The following is a 16,114-nucleotide window of genomic DNA, read 5'->3' on the forward strand; positions in this document are numbered from 1 at the left end:
TGGTGTAATAAGGGACACTGTTTAGTAATCCCTAACACACTATGAATGGGGTTTCTCTTATTGAACCATGCAATCTCTATTCTTCTCATCCTTGCCATTAGGCAACCCATTGTGAAGGAATAAGCCATATAACCTATTTAGAAAAATACACTGGGCCAGAAATTCGTGAACGGGGCTTGCCGCGCGTGCAAGGTCCCGATTTGCACTTACCCGACGCGCCTGCCGATCACCACCAGGGACGCCTGGAATTCGTGTTTCAAAAAGAAGAATCCCGGGCAGCGTATGACGTCACGCCGCCCAGGAGTGCAGCCAGCGCGAAGCCTGTAGCGCGCTGTGCAACTGAGACACGCCCCTTGAGGTCTCAGTTTCACAGGACACGCCCCCAATGTTTCTGCCAAGCTGCTAAGCATTTTTACATGCAAAGCAGCAGTTTAAATAGGTTTTTGGAGGTTTTTTGAAGATTTTGGTAACTTTTATAAACTTTTAAAAATGTTTACATTATTTTGAAGAATCTGAAGTAGTTTTAAACAGAATTAAAGCAATTTAAAGACTTTTAAAAGCCCTAAAAGAATTTTTTAAATTCCATTTATTTATTTAGCAATGTCGTCGTCATACGTGTCTTCACACTGTTCCCTTTGGGGAACTGTATAAAGTGGTGGAAGGATTTATGGCCATGATTAACACTCATTCCGTGACCGTAACCATCTTTGAACCAGCCATTAGGGCGGTTAGTCCTATGGCGGGAGGGTTTTACGGGCTCCCACAAGCTATACAAGGAGGGGGGGCCACCCACACCCACGGACGCAAATATCCCACTGGATGTCAACCCAGAATTTAGAGCTGGAGCTCCGACTCCACTTGCCGGGACTGTCTGGAGTGGGGTTCGAAACCCTACCCTGACCTGGCCCAGCGGCAGGGATCCTACCGCTATGCCAAAGGCCCAATACGATTAGCAACGTGAAATGGCTGGAATGAGCACAATTCACGGCATTAAAAGAACTCACAATTGAACTGATGATGACCTCAGCAATCTCCTCAAGGAGGTGGAGGCGCAGCGCCTGCTCATCATTGGTAATGAGAAGTCAAAGGCGCCGCAAAAAGGGCAGATGATAGCTTGGTCTTTCAAGTGGCAGCATAGGGCTCCAGTCACGGGGAGGGAAAAGGCGCAGGAAACGTATGGGTGTCACCTTTTGTGCGGAGTGGGCCTTTTGCGTAGCAGTAAGCATCCCCGCCGCTGGGCCAGAAGGAGTAGGGCTTTGAACCCCACTCCAGACAGTCCCGGCAAGTGGAGTCGGAGCTCCAACTATAAATTCTGGGTGGACATCCAGCGGGATACTTGCGTCCATGGGTGTGGGTGGCCCCCCCTCAGATGGGTTGTGGGAGCCCGTAAAACCCTCACGCCATAGGACTAACCACCCTAATGGCTGGTCCAAAGATGGTTACGGTCACGGAATGAGCGTTAATCACGGCCATAAATCCTTCCACCACTTCATACAGTTCCCGAAAGGGAACAGTGTGAGGATATGTACGATGATGACCTCTTGCGCAATGCACCTCCTTGGACCCTCAGTCACAGATGCGAGGGGGCAAATCGTGCAATTGTTAAATTTTTCATTTTATTGACATGTAAAATGTTGGCCCAGTAATTCCCTTCCAAATGCGCGAGTACGGTCAGGGTACTTACGCGTCTGGCTGGAGGAAATGCCGGTTTTCAGCATGCACAGCGCATGCGGGGAAAACCGGCATTTCCTGTCCTCTGAACGAAGGGGTTCAGAGGCAGAACGCGTGCGCAGTAAAATTCGCCGCTTTCATTCATGTTTTCAGTGAGGTCAAGTCCTTACAACTTACACATGAAAAAAGCATGGGTACAGTTGCTCCAGAGGCTGCGGAGGAAGATATTTCTTATCGTGGAACTTCTGAAAGTATGTATGTCTGTATATATTCCTTTGCGTGTTATGTATATATTCCTTTACTTATGTGTATGAATGTATTATTTAATTATGACTTTCAGAGAAAGTAACTTATTGGAAAATCATAATTAAAAACATACATTCATACACATAAGTAAAGGAATATAAAACACTGTCTGTGTGGAGTTTGCACATTCTCCCCGTGTTTGCGTGGGTTTCCTCCGGGTGCTCCGGTTTCCTCCCACAGTCCAAAGATGTGTGGGTTAGGTTGATTGGCTATGATAAAATTGACCCTTAGTGTTAGGGGGATTAAATACGTGGGGATAGGGTGGGATATGTGTTGGTGTAGGGGTTACGGGGATCGGGTGGGATATGTGTCGGTGCAGGCTCGATGGGCCGAAGTGGCCTCTATCTGCACTGTGGGGTTTCTGTGATTCTGTGATTCTGTGATATACGTAAAGGAATATATGCAGACATACATACATAATTACTTATTACTGATGAAAAGTTTCTTTCTTAAAAGTGCTGGAAATGTTACATTACTCATTTTAGAACACTCATTTTCACATTCCATTCACACAGCCACAATTGCTCCTTCTACCTACCGTTCTGAAAACCCGTTTAAAAAAAAAAAATTAAACTTTAAAACGTACTTAAAATTTCTTAAAATAACTTCCCTCCCTTTCCCAAACAAAAATATTGCCTTTCAGAAGCTCCACGATAAAATATATCTTCCTCCGCAGCCTTGGAACAACTTTACACCTGCTTTTTTCAAGTGTAACTTGTAAGGACTTACCCTCACTGAATCCATGCATGAAATCTACAAAGTTCACTGCGCAAGCGCTGCCTGTGCAGTCGCACGCGCTGTGCCTATGAACCCCTTCGTTCCGAGGACTGGAAATGCCGGCGTTCCCCGCATGCGCTGTGCATGCTGAACGCCGGCATTTCCAACGGCCAGATGCGTGAGTACCCCGACCGTACTCACGCATTTGGTCACGAATTTCTGGCCCATCATCTTTTGAAAGAATTCTGGCCTTATTAAAACAGGACAAACGGGGTTTGGAAATTTAGAAACCGAACGATGAAAGAGCTGTGAAAGAATTCTGGCTATTGAGATAAGACAGTTGTTGACCCTAATTAAATAACCTTATTGAAACAGAAGGTGCATGGCTCCGACAGGCTGTCTATTGGGAACAAAAACAATGGTTCACCCTGGATACGGGGCTAGATTTTCAGTATAGACAGTTTTGGGGCGCTAACCTTAGCGCCTGCCCGAAGTTAGCGCCCGCCCCAAAGTAGCGCCCCGTTGCCGGAAATTCAGTGGCTTCGCCCTAAGAGGTTGGTGGAGCGCTAAAAGAGGCGTTCCACTACTATCTTTAGGCGCTAAGCCGGCGGTGCAGAGCGCAGCGCCCGAGCTCGGGCGCAGCGCACGGCAGACACCCTGGTGCCAGTGAGCTCTTAAAGGGGAAGGGTGCATCTGTTTGAGGAGGAGGAGGAGGAGGAGGAGGATCCTTTCACACAACACATGCAGACTGCCGTTTATAGTGCAGGAGGAGTGCCCTTTAATTTGCGCTCCCCAGGGTGTGTTGCGTTCCATTTTACAAACGCTCTGGATGCCAGCCGCAGAATGGGGCGGTCCGACTGAAGTTTGGATTCGGGGCGGCCCAAGGGCGTTGCACGAGGATGTGACGTCATTTTCTGCGCGCGCATCCGGGCGGCCGCTAAACTTTGCGCCGGCGCTAACGGGCAACTTAATTTGGGGCGGGGCGCAAACTGCGCTGCGCCCGGGCGCTACACGAATAGCGCCCAAAAATCACTTCTTTTAAGGCGCTAACTGCTGGCGCAAGCAACTGAAAATCTAGCCCATGGTGTTTTAATTTAAACTTTGTAAAGATGGCACGTAAGATAAGGAGCATCTGCCTTCGTAAAGATGACATAAAATAAGGGACACCTGCCCTTCACACCGTTATATATGGTGACCCCCGAACACCTGGAGATGAGACAAGATTCTGGAATATTACAAGCTGATGTAGCAGTAAAGAATTGCAGAGGTCAGCAGAAATATTAAAGGAAATACAACTGGAACAGGGTATAAATATTGAAGTTTCAAATGAGATAGCAGACTCGCTTTAATCGGGTAAAGCGCTTCTAGACCAGAGGCGGCTTTGTGGTCTGCAACTCTTTGTACCTCGGGATCAAAGGTATTTGATATTGATGGATATCCTGTATAGAAAACTTTAAGACCTGTAATACAGTAGAGAAGTTAAGATTTAAAAGTCAGATTCTTGGTAATAATAAGATCTTTTTTTAGAACTGTTAAGGTTGCAATTGACTGATTCACCAACTGTAAATTGCATGTCAGTTCTTTTAACAAATCTCTATATATTTTTAGAATTGTCTCACTTAAGTCTTCTGTATCAAAAACTCGCAAACTCAATCTCTGTACACTCTTTGGTGAAGAGTGACATAATTCTGAAGGAGTTCTCTGGACCCTCATAATATCCGGGATATTACAGTCTAGCTAAACTTATTAAAAGCGCTATCTGGAGGACGGTAACATTCTCGGGTTGTTCCTTTCCTTTAGGGAGAGATAGACCAAACCTTTAGACTCAATTAAGCGTCTTTAGGATTCAGCTACCTCATGCTTTAGTTGAAAGTGAACGTCTGAGAAATACGCCTGATCCGGGGTAGCCCCAAAGGGGCAAGGACTAGTAAATATTCCTTCAGTTGGCGCCCAACGTGTGTGTTAATGAGCTGATACAGAATCCTATACTTATATTTATATTCACATCCCTCTCGTAGATTGGTAAGTATAGAAGGAGTATTTTACTGACAGTGGTACAAAGACCCAGATTTAAGTCTCTAGCAACGACAAGTCCCTGATCAGGCCTTGTAGAACTTAAATCAAAACTCCCTCAATGTACTATTGAGGTCTAGAAATTTCTTATAAAGTTCATATTAAATCTTAACCGAGTTTAAGTCCTAATGAAATGGCAAATCCTGTCGGAATTGACCAAGTCTTTTTATTAGGAAATTCAAACGATTGCTACTATCAAGTCATTAACTGATGGTAGCAATTTACTGTGATGGATCATCAATGACAATTAAAAAAGGGATATCCCAACAATCCACAGCTGGGATGGGGATAGTAGTAGGGACTTTTTGAGATTACTATTCTTTTTATCCAGAAGAATTACTGTCCATACACCATGGCCATAAGACATCGCAGTATGCTGAAGCCGCAGCACTACAGTATGCTTTAGAAAAGGCAGACCCTATTAAACCCACATTAATCTGTACAGATAGTGACTATTGTAAAAGAGGATATAACCAAGATCTAGTTTTCTGGGAACAAACAAACCTTACCAATAAAACCCATAAAACATAAGTCATTGTGGGAAGACATTCTCCGTTCCAGGATGGAGAAACAGAATTGTCAGGTGATTCTTGTAAACGGGCATACCACTGGGCCAGTACACTCAAAAGGCAACGGTCTTGCAGAGGAACAAGCGAAACCTTCGGTCTGTATGACACCCCCTTGAGAGGGGCCTGCTAATGTTAGTGTAATCACTAGAGCAGAACGGGCAGCTAATCAGGACGAGGAACTGATTTAACTATTAGACCCAACAAAAGAGAATCCACCAGGATATCCATCAAAGTACTTTTACTCGGAAACCCCTACTTGTATTGTGCTAGTTAAGTTGCCCAAGGGAAATCGAGAGGTACCCCCGAGACACAAACAAGAACAGCTTGTAGAAGAAGCTCACGAGGGCATAGGTCAAGCACATTGTGGTGCCAGAACAAGATTCTGCAAATTGACTCCCTTATATTGGTGGCCAGGCATGCTTAAGGCCTGTAAAACATACATGGCAAATTGTGAGCCATGCTATTTAACCAATAAGTCATCACTAATTAAGCCACCGCCATTGTCTCCTGTGAAAGCTGATGAACCAATGGGAACATTCTTTTTTGACTTCATTGGACCACTTCCCCAGTCTTTGGGATACAGACATGTTCTCGTTTGTGTAGATGGATGCACTTCCTTCTGCTGGCTGATCCCCATAAAAACTGTGTCGGAAAACACACTCGCCAATGCTATTACTGACATAATTACTGTAGCAGGTGCACCCAAAATTTTCACTCCGATCAAGGCAGAGCCTTTGTCTCCAAGGTCTTCAAAGACTACTGCAACAAAAGGGGGATTGGCTTAGAGCACAGCACACCACGTCATCTGCAATCAGCGGGCTGGTGGAACATAAAAACCAGGAAGTAAAAAAGCTATTGGTCAAACTGTTGAGAATCAGGGGAAATAAGTGGACCACTATCATACTGGAGGCACAGCTATCACCTAATAATGTGCCCACATCTGCATCAGGGAAAGTGTCCCCTAAAACTCCATATTATTTAATGTATGGGTTTCAGATGCATACACCGCTTACCCATGGTTCTTTCATTGCCTCTACACTCTCTGATTCCTTGACCCGAAAGCAACAGTTAGACTTTTAAAAAGAAGTAACAGAGGAGATACATCAAATTGATCAGAGGATAAGGGAGACAAATAGGCAGAACAAATTGACAAAGAAAGCATGGTAACCCCTAGCAGAGAATGGGTACAGGAAAATAAGTTCGAGCAAAAACCTGGTTTAAGACCTAAGTGGAAAAAACCTGTTCAAATGTGTTTCATTATTAACGAAAGAACTGTTGAAATACATATTAATCTGCCGAATGGCAAGCACATTCTTAAAACTGTCTCCATAGACAATCTGAAAAGATATTCTGCGGAATACCGAAATTGAGGAACGAAATAAGGTGCAGTCGTACACTGTCTTCCAAGACCCAGCTTGGAGCATGACACAGGAAATGGATGCGAGCAAATTACTGATGACGGTCAGCCAGACAGTGTCACCGACTCCACCACACGATGCTTGGCAACGCCTCAGAAATTGGATTTGCAAAAAGCCACAAACAAAACAAGTAGAGACCAACAAGTTACTTCAACGAAGGAGGAAAACACTGCGGATGGAGAAGAAATCAACTGAGCTTCTGGCAAGACCTTTAAGAAAACAAGAATCTGTCCTCACGCTAGATCAATGGAACAGCATGTCAAGCTACAGTCAGCTCCAAACAACATCTCCTTGACTCATATGAATAAAACACCTCTACAGAATGTACATCTGCCAATTGGACATTCTAATTACATGTCATTGTGCTGATTGCATGACAATGTACATATCATTCTTTTATTTCTGTTCAATTTAAAATAAGGCAAAACATTGTCCTGGGATGACTTAAAGGAATTTTAATGTAGCACATGATTAGGCTCTTGTGAATCTCGTGAAACTAATGTGCTATTGTAACCTTATTTGAAACATTGACAAAACCCTGCCCTTGATGCTCGAGCTAATTTTTTGGTCAAGAGGGGAGTGTGAAGGAGTAAGCCATATAACCTATTTAGAAAAATATACTATCTTATGAAAGAATTTTGGCATAATTAAAACAGGACAAACTGGGTTTGGAAATTTAGAAACCGAACGATGAAAGAGCTGTGAAAGAATTCTGGCTATTGAGATAAGACAGTTGTTGACCCTGAATAAATAACCTTATTGAAACAGAAGGTGCATGGCTCCAACAGGATGACTTTTGAGAACAAAAGCAATGGTTCACCCTGGATAATGTGTTTTAATTTAAATTTCGTAAAGGTGGCACATAAGATAAGGAGCATCTGCCCTCGTAAAGATGACATAAAATAAGGGACACCTGCCCTTCACACTGTTTTATATGGTGACCCCAGAACACCTGGAGATGAGACAATATTCTGGAATATTACAAGCTGATGTAGCAGTTAAGAATTGCAGAGGTCAGCGGAAACTTTAAAGGAAATATAAGTGGAAAAGTGTATAAATATTGAAGTTTCAAATGAGATAGCAGATGCGCTTTAATCGGGCAAAGCGATTCTCAACCACAGAGGCGGTTCTGTGGTCTGCAACTCTGTACATCTGGGATCAAAGGTATTTGATATTGATGGATATCCTCTATAGAAAACTTTAAGAACAGTAATACTGTAGATAAGTTAAGATTTAAAAGTAAGATTCTCTGTTAACAATAAGATCGTATTTTTTCTCTTTTTAGAACTGTTAATGTTGCGATTGATTGATTCACCAACTGTAAATTGCACGTCGGTTCTTTCAATAAATTTCTATATATTTTTAGAATTGTCTCAGATAAGTCTTCTGTATCAATAACTCGTGAACTCAATCTCTGTACACTCTTTGGTGAAGAGTTACAGAATTCTGAAGGAGTTCTCCGGACCCTCATAATATCCAGGACATTACAGTCTAGCTAAACTTATTAAAAGCGCTATCTGGAGGATGGTATCATTCTCGGGTTGTCCCTTTCCTTTAGGGAGAGATAGCCCAGACCTTAAGGCCTAATTAAGCATCTTTAGGATTCGGCTACCTCAAACTTTAGTTGAAAGTGAACGTCTGAGAAATACACCTGATCCAGGGTAGCTCCAAAGGGGCTAGGAGTAGTAAACATTCCTTCACCATTTCTTCCACTGTTTTGCCTCCAGCTGATTTGCCTCCTCTGGTTCATTTCCATAACAAAATTCCTTTTTATGTGAACAAGTCATTAGCTTGACAGACAACCTCCTACCAGGAGATCCGGCTAAATGGGGTAGGGAGCTGAGGTCACCACTCCTTTCAGACGTAAGCACCCTGCTGGACGTCAACCCAGTGTTCAGAGGCCGGAGCTCCGATCTCCTACTCGCCAGGGCTTGACCATGCAATAATCAGCATAAGATAGAAAAATGCCTCCAAGCTTCTTTGGAGAGATTGCATTAAAGAAGACAGTTGTCTCTGAAAGCTGCTAAAGTCCATCAGTACTCAAAATTAATCACTGTGAAGTGAAGGCAATCTAAACAAGTGCACATATAATTTCATGGGGAGTGGGTTCTGTAGAATTGTCACAGTATTCTAAATTCCGTGAAGCCTGTCCAAAACCCACTGACCCATTCAAAATGTTTCATCAGTAGATATTGTGTCACATTTCACACAATGGATGCTCTGAGATGACTTCAATCAGCAGTTTTTGATGTACACAACTTGATAAGAAGAAGAGACGCCAAAGACTCCATATATATTGATATATCGATTTAAACCATTATGGATTATTGGCAGATCTCCCGTGGCACTGCTCATGCTATGTCAGAAGAGACACCGTTTTATGACAGGAGTATTGTACCATATAATGCACAGCTACTTGTAGCTGTGTGGAACCGGCCTGCCCATTTAAAGTCACGAGGCCATATTGCTGCAAACACCCTGTTAATTGGTGACGATTGCAGATTGCCAGGGGCTTGGAAATTTTCCAACTCCACATCAATCTCAAGACTTCAAAAGCAGCTAATCTGTAATTGACCTCAGCGTGAAATCGCTGCCTTTCTTTACCATTTTTTCAATTATAGTTTTGACGCTTTGAAATGCGAAGTCTGACATGTGATGGACACTTTGAAATCTTTCACACAGATTGATAACTATGACAGTTCAGTTGTATATACTTTCTTCAATAATGTGTGGTGAACTATTTGGTGCACCAGATGGCGCATTTCTGGGAGTACATCCTAGTTCCTTAATTGGTAAAGTTTTGAATACTGCTTAATATATTCAGGCCAATAGTTACTGACCATTGTTAATATGCATGTTTAAAATGGTGGACTTTGATGCTAATGTTGAGAAATTGATTTTGACCCTCCATTTGGCCCCTAGTGTCCCCATCACGTACTCCCAGGTCAGGTGCAACAAGGCAAGATGCACAGGATAGCTCCATCTATTATTTCCCCAGCAATGCACCTTCAATCCAAACCAAGTGCACCCACCTCCTACTGCACCAGTCTAACATTTCCCATTCCTCACACTATGCTTCTCTGAGAGTTTGCACTGGGTTGACGTGATGGTCCCAAATTCAGGCCCCAAGAAACCCTTGCAGTTGATAGAGAAAATAAATGTTTTCACAACGAGTTATGTGAGTGATCAAAGCCATACTATGAAAAATCAATTATAGTTTCCTATTGATAAATAATTGACATTTTCAGTCAGATCTTGAACATTTTCATGGAAATACTGAAACTCCTGTGAGATCACCACTAACCTTCTCCTGCTACAGATAGAGCCCTGGAGGCAACACAGCAAACAGCTGCAGCCAGGACTGGCACAACAGGAAGTGGTTGAGGCAAATAGCTTAGGTGCTTTCAAAAGGAAACTAGACGAGTACGTGAGAGAAATGGGAATGGAAAGATATGCTGAAAGGCTGAGATGAGATGGATGGAATGGGAGAAGATTCATGTGGAGTATAAACACCAGCACTGACTAGTGGGCCTGAATGGCCTGTTTCTGTGCTGCAAATTCTATGTATTGTGTGCAATTTCACTGTTTATCACCCAGATTATTACTGTTTTTAGGATTCTAAAGGGACTACATAATGTTGACCATGACAAGCTATTTCACCTTGTCCAGAACAATAGAACCAGAGAACATGGCCTGCTTTTGAAGGGGATAAATTTGAAACTGATCTGCGGAAACAATATTTCAGTGAGCGAGTGGTCAATCTATGGAACAGGCTCCCTAGGGAGACGGTGGCAGCAGACAGTGCTGATTCATTCAGATGCAAATTAGAGAGATTTTGTTCAGAAAATAACATTTTGCGATACAGTATATGAGTAATTTGAGGCATGACCTATGGTAAGTGTAGCAATATGTTGAAATTCAATGGGGAGGTAGTGCCGGCGATGAAACTTACCACCTCGATCTCCTGCGCCCCGGAGATTGCGACATCATTCGGTGTGCATCACCCAGTTACTGCCCCGTATCCTAAATTTGCTTCCGCCCCTGCAGCTTCGCTGGGCGTCAGCAACGGCAGCTGCAGGAGGTGTTGTGACCTCGGCCAGCCACTTGGGGAGCGGTAATTAAAGGGATTGGTGGTCAGGTAAACCAAAAAAAAATTCTCATCCGTTTGTGCTGTTTTTTTAAATGTCTCATTGCCTCAACTGATCAGCCCTGCACTCTCTCAGAGTGCTTGGGGCTGCTCCTCGCGGATTGCGGGTGCCGTCACCGACCCATCCCCAGCCTTCCCTTTAACTGCTGTGAGCATTGGCCTGCGAATCCGGCAGCCTGCGAATCCGGCAGCGCTGCACAGAACATTGATCAGCGCTCTGCCGATTCCATCACCTCACTCCCTTGATTTAGCGCTCCACTTCCCTCTTGGAGCGCTACAACTGAATTTCGTGGCAGCCTCTCATCATTAGTGTCTGGTGATAACTTTTCCGCTTCCGAAGTTTTAGCGCCCCAAGCGGGGCTATAATGAATTTCTCCCCCATGGTTCCCAAAGCTCTCCACCACTGGAAGGTTTTTTCGGCTCGTGTCTGGGTCTGTTGTAGACTAATTGATGGAGATTGACCGCTGTGATTAGTCAACAACTCCATTATCGTTGTATCATGCAGCTACCAGGATGGTAGAAGGCAAAGTAAATGGACCTTGGTCATTTTCCGTCATATACTCAGGTGTACATGTCCATCTTTAAGTGTTTGCTGCTGGCATTTTGCTCTATGCAGTTACACTGCAATTACTTGAGCAGTATGGTGTCTGGTTTGAATGTCACATGCTAATGCTGCAAAATATTGGAACCAGCTCCTACCTACACTTAGTGTAATTATATAAAGACAAAAAAATGGATATCATGTATTTATAATGTGAGCTCAGTCATTATTTCTAATTACCTATTTTTTTATTGTGCTCAGAGAAAGATCCTGTCAGCTACCTATGTGTGTTGAACCCACCATTAACTGAATCATTTCCAACCTGCAAAGTCAAAGGAATATCTGAATTGGCATCTTGCAGCTCACTCTCTGGATGAAGCAAGCTCAGTATAGAAAGAGATCAGCCCTCAGGCAGCACTCACCTTTCTCAGGATGATAATTCCTTCTTGTGCCTCCGAGTCTGTGACGACATTGAACCTATTGGAGCCGTCCTCCTCTTTCAGGGTGTAGGTCATCTCCGAGTTTTGGCCCAAGTCAACGTCTTCAGCCTTCACTCTCCCCACTGTTGTTCCAATGGCTGCTGACTCGAGCAGACTCAGCTGGTACAGCTCTGTAAAAGAGACCAGAACATTTCTAGCAATTCACCTGCTTGATACGACATCACCCGTGGCTCCTCAGCTTCCCCTTATGCTGTCGGATACTCTTATCTGAAAGGGCAGGCTGGTGGCATGCTCTTTAGCTTCTCCCAAAGTGAATCAACAAAAACTTACATATATATAGTGCCTTTAATGCCAAGGCACTTCACAGCAGCGTATTCTGACAAAAATTGACACCGAGCCAAAGAAGGAGATATTTAGGACGTGTGACCAAAAGCTTGGGCAAAGGGGTAGGTTTTACGGAGTACCATAAAGGAAGCGGAGAGGGTTAGGGTGGCAATTCCAGAGCTTAGGGCCTAGACGGTTGAAGGCACGGCCACCAATGTGAAGGAACTGGGGGACGTACAAGAGGCCAGAATTAAGGGAATGCAGAGTTCTCGGAGGGTTGTAGGAGGTCAGAGAGATAGGGAGGGGCAAGATTCTTGATCTGGTAATCAGAAGGAGCTTTAGTGGCTGACAGATCTGTTGGCCACCACCTTTATACAGAGGGTACGCAACAATTGGAATGGGTTGTCAGGAAGACGAGTTGAGGCTAGGACTCTCACTTGTAAAAACAACCGGATGCTGTAAGGGGAAAATGGTAGAGTTGATATTTTGACGGATGAGATCAATGACGGCTTTCTTCATCTGAATCTATCTTGTACTCTGGAGTGTTTGTTCCTCCATTAAGGCCTGGTTACGGTCAGGAAATGGGCATGTCTTGCCATTCTCATATGCAGCACACTTCATTTTTAAATATAATTGTGATCAGCTGGAAACTGCTAATCCCAGTATAGCAAAATGACATGATCTGATAGAACAGCATGTCTGGGGCAGGCTTGATGGACCAGCTGGTCTTATCTGCCCATCATTTTCATATGAGTGGAGATGCCAATTAGTGCCAGATTAGGGACAGTTTTGTGTTTTTGTTCCATGCCTGCAGGGAATTAGATTAAGACTGCCCTAACTCACTAGACAGGACCCCAACATTCAGAGGAGACTTTCATCTCATCATTCTGGCTTAGATTCAAATTCAGGTCCCAGAGGTGAAAACTGCACCGCCCAGGACCCATGAAATGCATGCCCACAGTTTCAATCCAATTCCCGGTAGTCCACAGCTTAGAACCACAGCTAGTAACAATGCACTGAAATCCATGCAGGCAGCCATGAAATTTAATACCAGTCATTCAGACAGGATGTGAATTCTAATCCTGGCTTTTAGAAAAACATTTCAACAAACTTGACAGGTAACTATTTCTACATTGAAATTTATGTTGTTTCTCATTATATCCGTATTTATTCTGCATCTTGATTCAACATCTCATCTAACAGAGATTGTCTTCAGTAGCAGGCCAATCTGTTACTGGCTGACAGTATTCAGCATCAGCAGAGAAGTCAATGAAACTGAATCCTGATTCCGTCAGGTCAAAAACTAAGAGGAAGCAGGTCATTTTGATGGCTCCTAAATGATAACGCAAATCTTTGTGAAAATACACATATTTACTTATGAACTTCTTACTAATAGGAAGTGCACTGCTTCCTAGTGGGTCATTCCACTGCCTGGCACAGACCCATATAAACCAGGGTGCTCACAGGCCTAATCCCCACTCTGTAAGTGTATTGATCCCACCCAGGATGGCTATAGAGTCATTGCAATTGGTCTCAGTGTCCCAGTGGAAAACCAATCGTCCAGATTTCCTGCTCCTGATCTCTGTTGGAAAATGCACATGTATGGAGATGAGGCGATGACGGCATCTGGTTCAGCTGCAATGCCGCTCATGGAACAGCCAGCCAACGCCCAATGTCTCGGGTCACACAGGAGGAACGGCCAATTGGATGAGGTGCTGGATGGTTGCCAGCACTGGTGGAACCATGTGCTAGCACCAATTGGAGCCTTCAGGACAGAAGGCTAGAGAATGAACGTTAGGCAGGGTTTCAACTGTTGAGGTTCTGACCCATCTGCTAGATATATTGGCTCCTGGCTATTAGGAACTTGTCTTTTCACACAGCTATGCAATCAATAATAATTTACAGATGGCGAACTAAATATGGCCAACCAAACCTGCAAAGAAACTGTATGGTTGACTCCATTTTGTATATCATGTGTTAAAATAATTTATGAGGAGATCAATAGAAATTCAAAGTTTCTAGTTTTATTACAGGGAACTCCAAGAAAATTATTGTACTGAAAAGCACTCTCTGGAAAAGTTTACGGTATCAAATGCTCGAGGAGACTGGATGGATAGAGAGCTTTCACCTCTCGCACTTGGAGAAACAAGAGTCAATCAGGGCCAATCAGTGTGGGCATTTCAAAGACAGGTCATACATGACCAACCTTATAGGCTTTCTTTGAAGGAATGCAGTGGGTGCGGCTTATGAGGATTTTGAAGAAGCATTTGATAAGGTACTTTACGCAAACACTTGTGGCACATGGAAATAAGGAGAATGCGGCTACATGGATAGCGAGATGGGGGAAGGGCGGAAAGAGAAGGGTAGCGGTGAAAGGAGGTTTCTCACACTGGAAAGATATGGTGAGTGGTGTGCACAGGGGGTCTGTGTTGGGGCCATTCTTATTTGCTATATACATAAATGATCTGGATTTAGGAATTGAGGGGAAATTACTAAAATTTGCTGATGACATCAATTTCAGTGGAGGGGTGGGGTGGCAAATTGTATCGAGGATTTTGAAGAACTGCAGGAGGACATACATCAAAAAACTAGAGGCCATAAATACAAGATAGTTACTAATAAATCCAATAGGGAAATAAGGAGAAATTTCTTCACTCAGAGAGTGGTTAGAATGTGGAACTCGCTACCACAGGAAGTAGTTGAGGCATATATCTTAGATACTTTTAAAAGGAAACTAGATGAGTACATGAGAGCAAAGGGAGTAGAAGTATATGCTGAGAGGCTCAGATGAGGCAGATGGAATGGGATGAGACTCGTGTGGAGTATTAACACAAGCATCGACTAGTTGGGCCAATTGGCCGGTTTCTGTGCTGGATATTCTATGTAATTCGATACAATCAGGATTATGAGAGCTGCCTATAGAAATTTTGAGTTTGGAGTAGTCTCGGAAGTGAAGCAGATTTTATGTTTAGAAGTGGGGTTCATGGTGTGTATTGAAGTGGGGTTCATGGTATGTGTAGAAGTGGGGTTCATGGTGTGTGTAGAAGTGGCGTTGATGGTGTGTGTAGAAGTGGGGTTCACAGTGTGTGTAGAAGTGGGGTTCACAGTGTGTGTGGAAAGGAGGTTCACAGGGTGTGTGTAGAAGTGGGGTTCACAGTGTGTGTAGAAGTGGGGTTCATGGTGTGTGTAGAAGTGGGGTTCACAGTGTGTGTGTAGAAGTGGGGTTCACATTGTGTGTAGAAGTGGGGTTCACAGTGTGTGTAGAAGTGGGGTTCATGGTGTGTGTAGAAGTGGGGTTCGAAGTGTGTGTGGAAGTGGGGTTCACAGTGTGTCTAAAAGTGGGGTTCATTGTGTGTGTAGAATGGGGTTCACAGTGTGTGTAGAAGTGTGGTTCACAGTGTGTGTACCAGTGGGGTTCATGGTGTGTATAGAAGTGGGGTTCATGGTGTGTATAGAAGTGGGGTTCATGGTGTGTGTAGATGTGGGGTTCACAGTGTGTGTAGAAGTGAGGTTCATGGTGTGTATAGAAGTGGGGTTCGCAGAGTGTGTTGAAGTGGGGTTCAAGGTGTGTGCAGAAGTGGGGTTCAGGTCTATAGAAGTGGCGTTCATGGTGTGTGTAGAAGTCTGGTTCAGTGTATGTAGAAGTGGCGGTCATGTGTGTAGAAGTGGGGTTCACGGTGTGTGTAGAACTGATGTTCACGGTGTGTGTGTAGAACTGAGGTTCACGGTGTGTGTAGAAGTGGGGTTCGCAATGTGTGTAGAAGTGGGGTTCACAGTGTGTGTAGAAGTGGGGTTCACAATGTGTGTTGAAATGGGGTTCACAGTGTGTGTGTAGAAGTGGCATTCACAGTGTGAGTGGAAGAGGGGTTCACAGTGTGTGTGTGTAGAAGTGGGGTTCACAGTGTGTA

The 16,114-nt window shown here is 44.0% G+C and overlaps 1 protein-coding gene across 1 annotated transcript in view; it reads right to left on the bottom strand.

Annotated features, from left to right (window-relative positions):
* Nucleotides 1-16,114, bottom strand: part of cdh22 (cadherin 22) — a 1,314,714-nt gene that overhangs the window by 695,606 nt on the left and 602,994 nt on the right. The window contains exon 5 of the mRNA XM_086005235.1: nt 11,865-12,052. Within this exon, the coding sequence (XP_085861361.1) occupies nt 11,865-12,052 (188 nt within the window). The remainder of the gene's footprint in view (nt 1-11,864; nt 12,053-16,114) is intronic.

Source organism: Somniosus microcephalus, chromosome 13 (genome assembly GCF_052327205.1).
Source record: "Somniosus microcephalus isolate GS21.2 chromosome 13, FLI_Smic_1.0, whole genome shotgun sequence".
Classification (NCBI taxonomy): domain Eukaryota; kingdom Metazoa; phylum Chordata; class Chondrichthyes; order Squaliformes; family Somniosidae; genus Somniosus; species Somniosus microcephalus.